The sequence below is a fragment of the Phragmites australis genome, chromosome 2, assembly GCF_958298935.1.
Source record: "Phragmites australis chromosome 2, lpPhrAust1.1, whole genome shotgun sequence".
Lineage (NCBI taxonomy): Eukaryota > Viridiplantae > Streptophyta > Magnoliopsida > Poales > Poaceae > Phragmites > Phragmites australis.
In genome coordinates this window covers 44,185,609-44,203,121 of record NC_084922.1, presented here as the reverse complement: position 1 = coordinate 44,203,121, position 17,513 = coordinate 44,185,609, and the positions used below count along the sequence as shown (strand labels likewise).

The 17,513-nt window shown below is 43.9% G+C and overlaps 1 protein-coding gene across 2 annotated transcripts; it reads left to right on the top strand.

Annotated features, from left to right (window-relative positions):
- The first annotated feature begins 10,062 nt into the window (after positions 1-10,062).
- On the top strand, positions 10,063-17,258 carry LOC133909128 (ribonuclease II, chloroplastic/mitochondrial-like). 2 transcript variants are annotated; one of them, XM_062351421.1, is made up of 14 exons: positions 10,063-10,410; positions 11,293-11,452; positions 11,600-11,713; positions 11,798-11,875; positions 11,954-12,082; positions 12,859-13,077; positions 13,336-13,518; positions 13,596-13,658; positions 13,755-13,861; positions 13,945-14,094; positions 14,228-14,387; positions 14,789-15,184; positions 15,385-15,609; positions 16,479-17,258. In XM_062351421.1, exons 1-14 carry the CDS (start codon positions 10,187-10,189, stop codon positions 16,602-16,604), a joined length of 2,334 nt encoding a protein of 777 aa, XP_062207405.1. In that variant the 5' UTR covers positions 10,063-10,186; the 3' UTR covers positions 16,605-17,258. The 2 variants fall into 2 exon arrangements, with proteins under 2 accessions (XP_062207405.1, XP_062207406.1); XM_062351422.1 differs by lacking the exon at positions 11,293-11,452 and having other exon boundaries at positions 10,271-10,410.
- The last annotated feature ends 255 nt before the right edge of the window (positions 17,259-17,513 follow it).

The window sequence follows — 17,513 nt, the reverse complement described above, 5'->3', positions numbered from 1 at the left end:
GAAATTGTCTATTTCCACAGGCTTTCAACTAGAGGCGGGTGGCTAAATACCTCTGTAAATATGTTACCACCGGTCTCTGAAAACTGTTTCTGTAGTAGTGGATTCAGGGGGTTCTTTATCGCTGTCTTTAGAGGAGGCTTTTGGGGAGACATGCTAGCCCGGTGGAGGAGGCGGGTGTGGGGGCGAGGCGGTGGGGCGCCACGGACCGCGGGTGATGAGGGATAGCCGGTGGGATAGAGTAGGGCGGGGAAGCGTGAATAGATCGTGTTAGCGCCGCGAGAGTGGCGGGCATGGATCCGGCATTGGGAACGCCGCCGAAGATGGCTAAAGGCTGGCGGGAGGGAGGGGCACGAGGATTAGAAAAGCATAGATGGGAGCTAGAAGACGGTGTGAGCCATTGAATATATCTAACAACTCACCGGTATCGTCTAAGATATTTTATTAAAATAGACTAATGAAGAATAGCATTTACCATATCTTATAGGTTATATCCACTAGCTTGAACTACGTGCTGACCGCTGGGCAACTCCTCCCAGACTCGAAGCCGCATGTAAAGCCAAGTCAAATGCGGCATTTGCGAAAAAAAGATGCACTGAAATGGTTGAGCAGGACGTATACAATGTACCTGGATGCAGTACGAAAGTTTATTGATTATCACAAATACAAAATCAATGTCAGCTAATGGTACACTAAATGGAAAGAATTGTACTCTGCGTAGCACGCCCCTAGATATGCATGCATGAGCACGTATACTAAACTAGTTTCAGTCTACACTCGATCGATCGCGCAAGTAGCAGGATTTTCACTTGGAATAATTGATTTCTACAGCTATTGTAACCTCACCCTTTTTTTGTGATTTTCCACATTCAGAAACTAGAAACCATGCGTTCGCACTATGAGTATGAGATGAAGTACCGCGTGCCCTCTCCTCACTTCCTCAGATGGCGACCGATCAAACGACAAATAATTTCATTGCATAATATTTGCAGGCGCGCTTGACCTGGGCAGTTGCTGGAGATCGATCGATTATCGCTGTATTCACAAGACAAGCTGAGCGTAACCACGTACTGCATATTCCTTTCGTGTGCTACATGTAATACGCTTCCGTGTTATAGCTTCAGGACGATCGAATTACGAAATTTCTCGAGATCTTAATTATGGAGGGAGCAAATAATATTTTAGCTAGTCTGATTAATTTCATTTTCTGCAGGCTCCAGGCTCTAGATGATCAAAACCGAATGACCAAATTAACGACGATAATGATTGAAGCTACAGTTAACTCCGGCAGCCATGATAGAAAAAGAAAAGGTGACAGGAAAAGGCGATCGAGGAAGACATGATAGAACATGCATGATGCGAGATGCGACGACGACAAAGGGTCCGGGAGGCCAAACAAGAAGTCCATTCGAGGGATCCATCGATCATATATAGGATATTCAGGCTCCGTCAGAAAAAATATACAGTATATTCAATTATTCACCTTGATCTGCCGTTCGAAATTCCTATGTATATTACGTTCAATGGATGCCTGGATGACAGGGCATGTGGATTGATGTTTGCTCCCTACAACCTACATGCGACGGGCGATGGTTGGCAGTACACAAAAATATGAATATATGATCTCCAACTTTCTCTTGTTTTGGAGTCGCACATATCCGACTAAGCATATATAGGCTGTCGCTATCGAAAGGAAAACATTATTGTTCCGCCCAATTGGTGCGAGGTGCAATGATCCGACAAAGCGTCGACATGTTTGTGCTGAAAAACAATACTCCTATGTACTTTTCCTAGTCTAATAATTTTATTGTATCGTACCGTGTGATGTTTGGCCATCCACCGTCCGCAGATTTTATTTTTTAGACAGAATAGCTAGTTCATGGATGTCTAGCTGATGACTGAACACTGTTCGTTACGTATATATGGATGTTACGGAACCATCTGGAATAACCCACAATTATCCCTGATAGATGCTCAATCCCAGATGGCTCAAGAATCACTATGATAAGGTATTCCAAATCGTCCCGGATGAGGTGTCTCGTAGCAGTGTTGGCCGTCATCAACTGATTTTGAATATTACTGTTTCCTTCTGGCCGGTCCCTTCATTTTATGTTAAGTTGTGTTCATCTAATAGTATTGTACTAGTAGCAATTAAGGAAGCTAAACCTAAAAAATAAAATGTAACAGAAAGGCCTGAACCAAAGTGTATACGATAACGACCGTGTATTGCGGGGCACGATGCTAGCTGCTCTTTTAATTCGAGCTCATCCTACCGTCTAACCCCTAAAAGATTCCACCAGTCACATTTGTTATTCATTTCGAGCAGTGTCCAATGTACTGAAACCTTCTAGAAGGAATCCCTGGGCCCCACTCCACTTGCATATTATGCACGTATTGCATGTGATGCAGCTCGGATAGTACTAACAACTCCCTCCGGTCACTGTCGTTTTGGATGCTATGCATTCAATATTTTTAAACTTTAACTATAAATAACTTATATATATATATATTGAGCTTGGATATTTAAAAATAATTTGTATTAATATATTTATCTCGAAAAATAGTATCATAATAGTATAACTTTTCAATATTCTATAAACGTAACATCCCAAAATTTGAAACCAAAATAAAAATGACTTCATAAATATCCATAATAGCTCCTAGAATTTTCCTTTGTGCATCTTTGGATTTTTCTACATATTGAAAATGCATTTAACAAACTCCTTGAGCATGAGAGTAATCATTGTGCTAAAATGATTAATCGATACATCACCAAATTTTGCCAAAAAGCTTATGGGACACCTTAGTATTTATGGTGAAATTTTCAGATTTCTTGGAGCAAGTTTGAATAGAGTTCAAACCAAGTTTGAATTCCTAGTATCGGATCAATTCAAAGATCATTAGAAAAAACATAAACTAGCTCCGGGCTGCGCCCACTTTTACCCATCCTTTCTTTTCCCTCTCTCTTAACCAATTCGGCCGTTTCGAACCAACCTCTTTTCCCTCAACTGGAGCCCAACTTAGACATGTTTACCATATATATCTCTCTCTCTCTCTCTCTCTCTCTCTCTCTCTCTTATCTCTCTCTCTCTCTCTCTCTCTCTCTCTCTCTCTCTCTCTCTCTGCTTCTTTCGACCTACTAGCCATTTCTCCCCTCTCTCGTTTTAGGGCTAGAGCGGCCTGACCTACCCACCCTCTCTTAACCCGACATGAGGGCCCCTGGTCCCCTGAATCAACTGCATGACGCTCACCTTTAACCCACTTGTCAGGGTCGTCTCCCTCCTCTCGCTCCCTCTCCTCTCTCTCCTTCTTTGCATGCATGTGCATGGTAGTGTCACTGCCCGACCTCAATAGCATACGCTCACGCAACATGTGGTCGTAGTGTATCACCCTCTTCTTCTCGCATCGTTGCTCTCCCCTCCCTCTTTCATGCATCCCTTCGCACCGAATGCAAGCCACCCTGAGCTGCACAAACACACCCATGCACACCATTGCCACCTGGACACAACCACCATGCACAACTACAAGCCATTCCGGTCCTCGCTAATGCCACCTCAACGTTAACTGCACACTGCCACGTCTTTGGGCCAACACGGACTCCGCTCCTCCCCTCTATCCTCTCCTCTTGTAGACATGTGAGCTTGCCATGCGCGCATGTTGTGGTGAACTCACCGCGTTCCCCTCATCATATCACCTATAAAAGCTGAGGTTACCGCGTGTGAGGAATCGTCTAAACAATATTCTAATTAATCATTAAGAGGATCATTATTTATAATCATGATCTCAGTGATTAACTAGAATACCATTCCGATAGTCTCAGCACGTGTTTTGTGCCCAAGATCGAAACATATGACTTTCCAACATATATATCACAACAAAGCTTAAGAAAGAGCAAGTATTAAATATTATATTACAAGTTCTTAAGGATGATCATTTACAATAGTTTGCAACAAAAGAGAAACTACGCAGCGAAAGATTAAAAACTTAACAACAACAAAAGGAGAGTGGAGCCATATGCTCTTAGGCTCCACCCCAAAAGTCACGTCTTACCAGAGTAGGATGCACTACTCTTGTTCATCACCCACATCGGTGGGTACAAAGTAGCCAAACACCATCTCTTCCTCATCAGCAGAACTTGAAAGAGTAACGTGAGTACGAAGGTACTTGCAAGACTTAATCCATATAGACCACATATACATAGCTCGACTCCAAGGGTTATGTATTGAGCTGATAGCAAGAGTAGACCACAAGGTTAAGTAAAACATATGCGATAAGTAACCTAGATACATATGTGTGAGCAACTATACTTAACAGATATAGTAGTGTACCCTGTAATACCCAACAACAATAATGTATATCCAAAACAATTATCAACATAATTGTAAATAAAACCAAATCCAATTCACCCCAACATACCATGCCACAATCCATGGCTCGTAACTCTACGACCGATGGAGATGGACAAAAGCATGCTCATGACCGAGAGCGTGGCAATTCAAATTGTTCTTACACCCTGCAGGGGGTACAACTTTACCCACACCACACGAGGATCATTCAGCTTATGCTACTAGCTAAAGTACACACAAGGGGTACTCGTGACAACCTTTCTCGTATCCAGAACTACCACTTACACATACCCCTATGGTATCGAGGTTACCGCGAGCAAGTCCTGGCCATGCTTCGGCTCCCCAACACCTTGCTTCTCCTCATTCTTTTTTCTCTTAGGGGTCATAGGGCCTCAAGTCAAGTGTCATCACGACGTATAATAACCAGCTTACCTTATCATTAGATCAGCATGTGGTTAGTACATAAAGTACTAGAGCCAACAACACCGATGATCGGTGCTTAGACGATGCAAAGCAGCCTACAGTGTCCAGGTTCCTCCCCCGAACTGCCCTGAGGACTCCTGCTGAGCAGAAAACACCCCTAACACCACCCATATCTCGCCTCATCCTCATACCTCATACACCTCATCAACATCATCACCATAGTACTTGTGAACGATAAAGTAATCCCTAAGCTCGCGAACAACAATGGCACCGTCTAGGGCAAGACAGGTGCCAGTGGCTCCGACATCCAGTAAGTGGTCGCCCACTGTCACGTGTAGCCTATCCTCAAGGCCGCCAAAAACCAGTCAATGTGACTAGTCACGGTGCCTCCAAGCGTTGGGAGAACCTGAACATCAGCGGACCGCAGCAGCGAGTCGAAGGGTGTAAAAGCTTGGCTGAGGTAATCATAGAAATATTTTTGCCGCTGGTCACTTTCTCTGGCCATTTTCTCCAGGTCTCTTCGTGCCATGAGTAGCTCCTCCTGATAAGCTGGTTAATGAATTAGGTCGCAAATCACACAGAAGCCAACTGATCAGGTCTCACTCGGCTAGCTTAGGACTAACACGTGGCTAAGTGGTGTTAGGACTGACGGACCTCAAAGATCACCCTACAGGTTCTCTCGCTCGACCGTAAATCCCAGCTCACTCGACCACCACTTTCCAGATAGGATGATCAACGGAATCTTCAATAAGCATTGCAGGTGATAGAGGCAAGCAGGTGGGTCGGCCAGTTCTGGTCGCGCCACTTTCAGCCGACACTGGTCGTGGGCGTTGTTGGTAGGTGCGGTCAGGGGCTCAGAGCGGGAGAGAGTTTTAGTCATTTTATGACTCCTACGATCAGGGCTACAATATTAAACTCATCAGAGAAACCAAAAGTTTCATCTAATTATAATACAAAGCCTAAATTATAGTTTAATATTTACTCCTTGGTGGCCTCCACCTTGAAGATGGATCCCACATAGTCCATCACCCCTTGGCACTCCTCCTGCAGTCTCTCCTTGGCTACGGGTCCGGCTACCGCAATCTCCTCCCGAATGAGGTCGAGGTTGAAGTTGGGATCACGGCTACAATAACACCAGAGGACGTACCCTGCTGCATCCCTCACCGCCTGCGCCACATCCTCGGCACCTCTCGCCGCCAGAATACTCGGGAGATCGGAAATTTTTTTCGAGAGAACCTTGGTGGCATAGGCCCAGGCCTGGTCTGTGCAGGGATCCTTCGGCTCGATGATCTCCAGCTCGAGGCTCCTCAGGGACTCCTTGAACGCCTTAAACACATCTTAGAGAATGCTACGAGTGGTGCTCTTGTTCTCCCTGAGTTGGCTGTGTTCGGTGGCGAGCCCGATTTTTTCTCATTGGAGCTCACCACACTTCTATTGGAGCACGAACCATGCCTCCTTTTCTTAGGTCAGTTGCCTCTCTAGTTCAGCGCACTTACAGGCAACCGCTTCCTTATCATCAATCAACTTGCGGATCGAGGCTGAGAAGCAGGTGGCCAAGGAAGCAGGTGGCCAAGGAGAGCAGATCGAAAGCCGAAATGGGCTCCACGACTGGCTCAACAGGTGCGAGAGCCATGATCACTGCTTCCAAGGTCAGAGCCACTGCAGACCGGGGGACCAAAACATGTTGCTGAGGTACTGGTGGAGGAGTTACAACTGAGACCGTGAGCAGGGTCGAGGACCTACGGCGACTACTGATTTACGAAACCAAAAAAAGAAAGAAAACTCGAGGTATATGTGTCTAACTAGAAACCTTACCATGGTGGCGGAGTGCTGAGCACAAGCCTGGACCTCGTAAAGCCGCTGAGTCGGCTGGTCAGGGAGGATAGTCCAGTAAACGAGCCACTAGAGCTCGACATCTCGCGAGCATGTTTTGATACCTCAGTGGTAGACGGCCCTCCACCGATCTGTTCCCCCCGTGCGTCGACGCTGGCCGGCGGTGGCCTGATCGCTCCTGCTCTGGTCAGAACGAGACTGGTCGGAGTGCACCTGGTCAAAGCGAGTCTGGTCAGGGCGATGCTAGTCGACCCTCTATAGACCGACGTCGCTCACAAAATCATCGCCCGTGGCCGCTACCCGACTCTGAGCAGTCTGGTCGCCTCCTCGACCAGTTGGGCTGACATGTGACCAGATGAGGGGTCGACTGGAGTGGTGCTGGGGCGATGGAGAAGGCATGCTGGCAGCAAGATCAACTTCCCGGGCGGTCTCCGTGATCTCATCCATTATCAGACGCAAGACATCGACCTCGGGAAGACCCTGTGGCGATGCAAACCATGAAACCCTGACCCAGGAGAAGGCTTGAACATGGAAGTTCCAAGAAAAGGCCGAACATATCAATCTGAGCCGAGCCCTCTCTGACAGGGAGATATTGCACAATGGAGAAGTGTCTCGTAGCAGGCCATCCTTCCTCAAGGCTATCGCCATGAGGAATTTGACTAGCTACTCGACGATCTCTTAGAGAGATCTGCATAAGAGGCATACTTAAGACACAACACGAATAAATAAAGAGCACCATGGAAATGGTTGCGATATTACCTAAAAAGCTCTCCCTGGTGATGTCATCACTCCCGGTGTACATATATGTCGAATGTGCTCTTTTCCACAAAGGGCACAACCGACGCTTGATGAAGTCACGGGAAACATCTGATCCGGTCAGCCTGGCGTTCGCAAGGTTTTTGACCTGGACTACGAGGCTCAACAACTACGGAGTGGTCACGGGAGAGTTCCCCCAGCTCTCGTAGACTTGTGTCGGTCCGTTCGACATGCAGATGATGTCAAAGGAATCCTCAAGAACCATTCTTCCCTCCAGCCTGACCACGATAACTTAAGGCCCATCTCAAGGTAGGAGCCTGCAATGCCGTCATGAAGGCAGAATCCGCAGCTTCTAATGGCCGATCAGTCTACAACTCGATCATGTAAAAATACCTAAAGAGATCGAGGCATAGCTCAACCCCAATGAAGTTATCGTACATGTGAGCAAAGATGCTCAGCATGATGATGGAATTAGGATTGAGATGAAGGTGACATATATCATAGTAGGAGATGACGGTTGTGAAGAATTTAGAAAGGGACGGCACAAGGCCTGCCAAAAAGAAAGAGGCAAACAACACGATCTCCCCCTTGCGGGGCGCAGACACGTCCTCCCCCTGAGAAAGGCGGCGAGGGAGTAGACGGTTGTTATATATCTGCTTCAGCTTTGTCAGAGTGCACTTGGACTGGGGACATCTGACTCTTTACTGGTGCACGACGCCACTGGGAGCGGCAAGGGTGATTGCGAAAGGAGATGATGGGCTCTGTGCGCAAGGTCTTGAACGCTGTGGGGGATAGTGAAAGGATTCATAGACAAGCTTTGGCTTTCCAATTTATAGGGCCAACAAGATATCCCAACCGTCGCGCGGAGTTCAGCCATCTTGAAATTAGAAAGGCCCTGCTTTGGGGGCTGTCCAGCGGAAATTAATGCCTCTCTCTCCCACGATGTTTCTCTCTCTCTGGAAGTTTAAAACCTCCCCTCAGAATGTGGTTTTATGGGCCCACCATGAAAGTGGAATGTGTTAATGACCACTCTCAAGGTGAACTCGTGTTGAACTAGGGCTCAGATGGTACGACCAGGTCCATCCACGACCACGCGGCGAACCGCTCAGACCACCACATCCGCGAGGGAGCTTGGGAGCTACTGTTGATGTATAGAATAGGGGTTCTTTATTCTGAGGGCCCACACTAGTCAATACCAGTTGACAGAAGATTCTTTCTCGGACCAGAGTCCCATCGTGTGACGAGTTTGTATCTTCGCGACCATGATCCTTACCACATAACGACTGGTCGCGGGACAGGTACTCATCAAACCAGTCTATTCTCATTAGATGCATTTCACTCAAGTGTTTTTCTTCCTTAGGAACTCCTCCCCAGCGGACAGATTTTGGTTGCATAGTGGTGTCATGCCCCGTCCTGTAGTATTAAATGTTACGGGACGGGCTCGTAGGCATATCAGACTGCTTCATAGGCACGCATACGAGACCGATGATGGGACAGGATAGACCGACTGACCAGGGTGATGTAGGCGTGGAGGTGTCTAGCGGATGGCATAAACTCAGCAACTTCATCAGAACAAAGAGGAGCACGTGTATCGCCCATTTTAAATAGCTTAGGGGGTGAAAGATTTAGTTAAGATATGGATCAGCAGAAAAGGGTGCACTTATAAGTTCTCCTTCTCTCTAGTATATAAAGAGAGGAGAATTTGATTTGTAAAGACAGATGGAGAACTAGTTCACAAATATAGATAATAAAATACACAATACACAGGGCTGTTATCCTTAGAGAGGCCTAAATCTAGATAATCTCTGTGTTCTTGAGTTCATTATAAATACACACACCACAAACTTATTCACACATCTATCAACTGATACACCCTAGAATTATTATCAAATATTAACACTTGATATTAAACAAATAACTTATGTTGAGACAAGTAACAACTTCCGATGAGGTAGCGACTTATAAGGATATGTTATAGTAACTTATGTGAAGGCTGTATAAAACTTTATACGAGATAGCAACATTAGTGTAAAATAGTTTGTAACAACTTACTTGATGTTTTATTAGTATGTTAACCCATAACTTAACAGTATCGTTGCAAGTAAATTATTAGCGCATATAAAATATGTCCAAAACATATGCAATATAGAACTTATTTTGTTAGGCTTGTTGTAAAAAACACAACGGTGCAAACAAAATGAAAAACGGACACCGAATGAGATATTTATCTCCATTTAAAGCGATGAAACGAACTAATACAAACAAATCTAATTAGCTTTCCTATCCATGTGCCTCATGCTTTTGCCAGGTGCAACCCCTCCGCGTGATTGACTCCATGGCTCGGACGACATGATGACAAAAAAATCCCAAAAAACAACCCACAACCGATGCTGCTTGGCCCACGTGACGAGGTCCACGCCCCGCGCTACGTCTCTAGCGCGACGGGTCAGGCGTTAGATTTTCCCATAGGATCCCTTTTCGTTTGCTTATTTCTAGCGGGCCGTATATAGTCCAATTGTTCTCCAAGGCGACACAAAGTTGGGAGAAATGGATAGGCCCAAGAGGCGACACAACTCCAAGGCGTAAAGCCCATGTAAGAAGCGCACGCACGAGGCCCACGTAAAAATCGGCTCGTTGTGTACGGATTTTTTCGACCTCTCTTCCTCACCTGCCGTTGCCATATCACCCCCATCCCCGTCAGCCGTCACACACGCTCGCTCCATTCCCGCCTTCCACTCGCAGGAGCACGTCGTCTCTTATCGCCAAAACCCCACCCGAAAACAGAGCGCCCCCCCAAGTAAACCCTCCCCGGCGAGCGGCGTCGCGGGTCGATGAGGCCGTCGCCCATGGCGGCGCGGGCGGCGGGCGGTTGCTCCTGGGCGGCGCTCGCCTTCTTCCGCCTCCGCTCCCTCCGCCGCGCCATCCGCCCGCCCGCCGCTTTCGCCGGGGGCCACTCCTGCCTCTACGGAGGCTGTCGGAGCCGTCCGGCGCATAGCCTCGTCGACTCCGTCCTGGAGGAGCTCCGCTCCCGGCGGCGCGTCCGGGTCTCGGCGAAGTAATGCGCCCTTCACACTCCCGTAAATTCGCTATCATGTTTTGAGCCAGTGCGCTGCTTAAGTTGCATGTATGCATGTGCTTGTGCCACTAGCTACTGAATTCCACTGAGTATTTAGTAGTAGCATGCGATCCTTGTTAAATCGTGGGGGCTTGCATTGTTGAACACTGAAACCACTTAACTACTGTGACAAAACTTAGGAGCGACCTGTTCAGCCAGTTTCTTATTTGTTGGAACAGGGTAGGAAAATGACTGTTTGAGGGTTTTTGTTGGGGGGATAAAAATAATTGTTCGAGGTTGAACCTCTGAATTTCTGGATCAAACAATCTTGAGTGATTTCACACTTTTTTTATGAGGTAGACTACTGATGTGCCCCTTCGATTGGTGCATGATGAACTTGTGGTGAACTGTTGCTTTCTTTGTGTTGCATCATAATGAGACTATTCTTGGGTCATTTTTATTTATGACAGAAAGCATAACGATGTATGTCAGTACCTGAGCTTAAATGAGGTCATTTCTACACTTCTTGGGAATGAATCCTATAAAAGTTTATATAACGAGCAAGGATAGCGACAGACTATGTTGCTCTATCAGTCTGTATTTGCAGCAGATGTTCTAGATATATATGTTTAACACGATTCACACTGTATATAGTTTTGGAGATTCAGCAAGCTAACCCAAGATCACTGCCATTTTATATCAGTAATATACCGCGGTGCTGCCCTATATGGTGTTTTTCCCATATTCTTACTTTCATTTGCATTTTTGCAAGATGTTTATGATAACTTCTGAAGTGATGCGATGGCTATTGAATTTGGTTATCGCCTTTCACAATCTAAAACACACTGAAACTTACTGTTGTAACTCCTTATTCTTCTTCAGGATAGGATTGCAGGGCACAAAGGAACTGTCTGACAATAAGATAGATAAGAGAACATTACAGAAAGGATTGTTGCTTGAATTTCAGAAAGATTCTGAGAGATCTTTGCTTGCAGTTGTTGAAAGGCCCGATGGAAAGAAAAACTGGATGGTGACTGATCAGGTCTTATAGGAAAGGATAACCATAGTTTGCCCAATAGACTATCCTGTCTAATTAATTTATACCTGAACATATATTTGTCATTGTTTTTCTTCAAACAGAGAGACATTATGGATTCTCTAGTGACATGGCTGCTTCACTTTTGTACAGAACGGTATCCTGTCTTCTATAAAGCCCCAGCAGATTACATATATTGTACCTGGTGTCATGAATTTTGATTATTCAAGAATAGATGAATTTCTTGAGAAAGCGCAAGATCTTTTGGTAAGCGATGCTGCATGAGCTGTAAGTGTAGTTATGTGCCATGTATAGTGTGTGCATCAGAATGATCATATTATTTGTTAACAGGACCCAAGTGTTTTAGAGTGTGCCTGGATGGAGCTTTCTGAGAAGGATAAATCAATAACAGTTGAGGAGTTTGCAGAGGTCAGAGGTTTACAAAATTTGTTCGATGTCCTATTTTGTCCTGTTACATGTTCAAAATTGATTTTACGATTTTCTCAGATAGTGTATGGTACCAAGGAGTCTCTGGAAAGCTACTGTGCACATTTCTTGTTATCAAGGGATATAGTATATTTTGTCGAGGTAGAGAGCAGAGATTATTCCATATACCAACCTCGCCCACCTGCTCAGGTATATTTTCTAAATATTGTGCGACTTACATCATGTGAATATTTTAGATGATTTTGGCAAGTAAGATGGCACATATTTTATAGATAGCACCATCTAAGTGTGCTGTGTCTAGTTGATCTTGTTATCAGTCGCAGCTCTGGATTTAAGTCTGGGGCAAACCACGGAATATGCATGTCTAGTGCAGTCGATTTCTATACTAAGTTTGATTCTTCTTTTTTCTTTCTGTAATTATTTTATGTAATGGGCCTTCTTTTTTGTTTTTGCAAAAACGTTATGGGGTCATTTGATCCCAGACTGCTCTGGCTGACTAAAGTTCAATTGACGATGGAGTTCCCTAGTCTCTTTTAGGCCTGCCAGTTCTTTTCCGCTGTTTATCTCACTGTGTGTTCATCTGTTGAGGACCATGGTTTGTATAAGTTGATATGAGGCTGTGCGAATTAGCCTTTTGGTCTCTTGATATTGGTTTTTCTCATCAGTTTCCTGTGTAAAACCTAACACAAATCCGAGTCGTGGTTTAAGTTGGACTGCAGCATTGCTCCGTGGAATAACATTTTTTGGGCCCACTGTGTTTGTTCTAATCTTTTTCGCCTGGCTTCAGAATTGAGTACTATATGACGTTTGACATTGTAATCTGGCATGCTTTTCAAATAGATATTTATTTTTTGTTTATTTGGCAACTGCAGATTTCCTTAAATTACCCTCGTTGGTCAATTTCTGCAATTAATTCCTGCATTGTTGTGTTGGTTGTTAGATTTATATTTTTTATCTGGTAGTAGGTAGAAGAGCTTCTACGACGGAAACTTGCTAAAGAGGCAGCTGAGAAGGAACTTGAAGAATTTGTCCACTTACTCAAGTCTGCCAAAGCATTGCCTCTGGACTCCAAGCCTCCTAAAGGTTCATGGTTGGTGGAAGAGAAAGTCAGGCAAAAAACTGAGGCTCTTCAGGCATATGCAGTTGATGCAAGTGACGATGAACAAAGAAGACTAGCAGGAAATGTAACATATCAGATTTCACTATCAGTTTTTCCATGCACAATATCGTATTTAAGCCTGCAGTTTGTTTACACCATCGTTGGTCTGTTGGATGTCTGAAAACCTTATATATCATAAAATTAGCTTGTTAAGCATCAGGTCCTTTGCAAAAGTTCTTACTCGAAACATTTTTTAAATCTAATATCATTCTTTATTGAAGAAAATTGTTAAGTTTGCCCATCTTGCTGATGTTTGCCAACATGGTTTTTAATGTAATGGCAGATTCTCAAAGCTATGGGGTTCACAAGGACATCATCAGCTGCTCTAAAGCTCCTTATAAATGTTGGATACTTCCCTGTGCACGTCAATCTTGATCTTTTCAGGTATGACATTCGTATCAGGTACACTGAGGAAGTTTTGTCAGCTGCCGAGGAGCTTCTGGTGGACTGCCTTGATTCAGACATGGTATATTTAGTTACTGCCAGATACTTTCGCTCTATGTGTATATACATTTCTCTATCTCTGGCATTTTATCATTTCAGCATATCAGGAAGGACCTTTCAACTTTGAAAGTGTATGCCATTGATGTAGATGAGGCTGATGAAGTATGTTTCTGTTTCTTCTGCCATTGCATCTTTCCACAGAGAATGCATGATATATTTAGCGTTATTCCATTTGACATTGGGAATTCTTGGTGACAGCTTGATGATGCATTGAGCGCAACTAGACTACCTGATAGTAGGATAAAGGTCTGGATACATGTTGCTGACCCAACGTGCTTGGTTAAACCCCGGAGCATCATTGATAGGTCATTACCGCATCTCCTGTTCTAGCCTTTCTTCATAAGCATTTTATATTTGTTAGAAAACCATGTTTGTTTCTTGCCCACAGGGAAGCAATGCACAGAGGAACTTCGATCTTTCTACCAACTGCTACCTTTCCGATGTTTCCAGAGAGGCTTGCCATGAATGCTATGAGCTTGCAGCAGGGTAAAGAATGTAAATCTGTGAGTGTATCTGTGGTTTTACAGCCAGATGGGAGGTAATATTCCACTATGTCCCTTGCTGATTTCTGAGCCGATTCTTTTCCTTCTTGTTATCGTTGAGATTGGCTTTTAAAAGAATTTCATAAGAGCAGAGTGAATTCATTGACATTCCATTTGTGCTGTGCATAGTATTGCAGAATATGCTATAGAGAATTCAGTCATCAAACCTACCTACATGTTGACATATGAGAGTGCAACTGAATTGCTTTACATGAACCTGGAAGAAGAGGAAGAACTAAGGATTCTTCAAGAAGCTGCTTCTATTCGTGGACAGTGGCGTCGTAGCCAGGTAGGTGCTAAAGCTGGTCTATAATTCATCTGTGCACACTCATGATTTGCAAATGAAAGCATAACACACTGTACTTATAAATTCTTGGAATGACAAAAGCCATTAACATGACATCAATAATGTTAACACATCTCCTCGACTTAAATCTGCATTTTTCTTTTTTCTTTTTTTGCCGGGGGGGGGGGGGGGGGTAACCAAGTTTTACTCTTGCACATTTCATCAGCAGACAATATGGTATATTAGAAAGTAAATCCCTTAAATTTGGTCCGACATTTTCCATTGCCCATTGGAGATGTTTATTTTCTTTTTTTCAGTTTTCACTTCCGTATGCCACTTAGCAAAAGCTTGCATTTCCGGAGACCACCTGATGCTTCATTAGATTGACACTCTGAAGTCTGCAGGGTTCAATAGACACTGCAATGATAGAGCCTCGTATCAAGGTGTCAAATCCTGATGATCCTGAACCAACTATTAATCTATATGTTGAAGACCAAGCAAATCCAGCAATGCAACTTGTATCTGAGATGATGATACTTTGTGGCGAGGCAGTGGCTGCTTTTGGTTCTGACAACAATCTCCCATTGCCATACAGAGGTCACCCCCAGTCTAACACATCAGTGTCAGCGTTTTCTCATCTACCTGAAGGGCCTGCAAGGAGCTTTGCCAATATCAGTGTGCTCCGTGCCGCGGAAATGGATTTTCAAAAACCTGTACCACATGGTGTACTTGGCATTCCTGGTTATGTGCAGTTCACCTCTCCTATTCGAAGATATGTTGATCTGCTAGCTCATTATCAGGTAAATACTCCTATATTATTCTTATGGATCAGGAAAAAATTTATAGCATGCATGATATTTGGAAATTGTGCACTTTGATTTAAAGTTGATAGCATTCTTAGTTGTTATCAATTTCTCATAATTTTATCATTGTACATTGATCCAAAGAATATATATACGGTCAACTTAATTTTGAATATTGATGGAGAATTACATTGTAGGTAAAAGCTTTTCTTAGAGGTGATTCTCCACCATATTCAGCTGGTGACCTAGAAGGAATGACATTTATTGCGAGTATGCATGTTAAAGTAGCTAGGAGGCTTCATAGCAACAGCTTACGGTATTGGTTGTTGGAATACTTGAGGAGACAGCCAAAGGGGAGGAAGTACAAAGCTCTGATTCTTAAATTTGTCAAGGATCGTATGGCAGCTCTGCTTTTGGTGGAGGTAGATCAACATTCTCCTTATAATATTTTTTTATTTGATGGTGCAGATTTTTATACAGTACTGTCTTTGCTTTCATCATGATAGTATTTGGAGCATTAGCTGTAGCATGTGTGCATATTTTCCGATTAACTCCTATTAGTCCTAAATTGCTCTGATCATTTACCGGTTCTGGCTGATCCCAGATGATCTATGCTGCTTCTGACTGATTCATGATCTTTTCCTTAATTCCAAGAACCTGGTTCCTGACTGGTTTCAGGCAAATTGTTGTCTAGTTCAGTCCGATTGTGACTATGTATTTTGTTCTTCATTGTTTTTTACTTAAACATTTGAAATAATTCTAGTCAAACATATCCAAACTGGATAAAGAAAAGGAAATGACACCACCCTTCTCCCATTAAAATTTAATGAAGAGATCCAATTCGAGTAGTACTGGAGAGATCCAGCCTGTGGATGGTCAGTGGAGAGCCTGGTTAACATCATCCGGGTTGAATCCTAGGATCAGCCTGGATTCTCATCTCCTCTAGTGAGTTCTAGAGTTTTTTTTTCTCGAATACGCAGGAGAGCTACGCATCTTCGTATTAAGTAGGAAAATTTCACAAATTTCACAACGACCCGAGGGGTCATTCATACCGCCAAAGGCCAAAGCTATGAAACCAAAAGATGAGTTCCAGAGCTTCTGGGCAGTTCTGGAGAAAATAAGTTATTACTTGCAATGACAGTTGGTTAGCCTAATCTGCTATCAGTTCTGTTACTTGGACTTGTATTGTGAATCAGATGAAATAGCTGTCTCCGTTTGTTTTCTATCTCCCTCCCTCTATCTTTTTCACGAGTATCATTCATCCAATGCTAATGACTAATGCCACTGACAGGTTGGGATTCAAGTTACAACAATAGTTTCACGTGGGAAAGTGGGAGATGAAGTTACTGTCGCTGTTGAAACGGCTCATCCACGTGATGATATCTTATCAGTCAGAGAGGTTATAGAGGATACTTAGGAGTAAATGGACGCAATGCTCACTCCCTACAGGCACTATATGCACCTGAGAATCGTTCTTGCCAACAAGCAATGCTGCAGTCGTCTGTTCCTCTACTGTGACTGCAGCTTTTCATTTTGGTCCGATGCTATAGGTGATTCGTTACCTGGGCAAATGTTTGCTTGTGCCTCAGCGGGACCATGTCCTTTAGCCCATTGTGCAGTTTGCGTTGCAAGGGTGTACAAATGGTCAGTGCGAGGGTTGGTCTCGATATGAACATTTTAGCAGGTACCAGCTGTCTAACTTGTTAACCCTTTTGGAGGACGACACAGTGAAAGCATAGATGGACAACATTGATAAACAAGCTGACAGTTCGGTTCTCTTTTTGACGATCAGGTGTCCAAATGCTGATAAATGGGAATTTCGTATAGCTGTACTCGTATGAATCATTTTTTGTGAGTTTGGTGCTCCTGTTGGCGCCAGAGATTTGATTTCTTGCACAATTTCAGCTTTTACCTTTGAACTGCTGAGGTGTATACTCGATGTATAGGATAGTAATAGCATTTCCTTAGATTTCCTTCTGAAGCATTTAATTGTATTATATTCTCAACATTGTACGGAATACATTGTTCACTGGGTTAAGATGATGGAATTGCCAAAGACCAAATTCAGTTATCTAGGCGCTGTTGGCAGCATCTGTGAAATGCACTTTTGCTCTCACTGTGAAATGGATGAGGTTTAAGATCCTCCCGAAGGTATTATCCCTGCACGAGGGGCTAGTATTTCCAGTATACCCGAGTCATAGTATACTACGTACAAACGTAACTTTGCATCACGGATCTCTATTGCATTTCCATGTTCCTCCAACCTTGTTCTAGTATGCTGAGTTTTATGTTGTTCAGAATTTATTCTCTTCCTCGGATTTCCTTC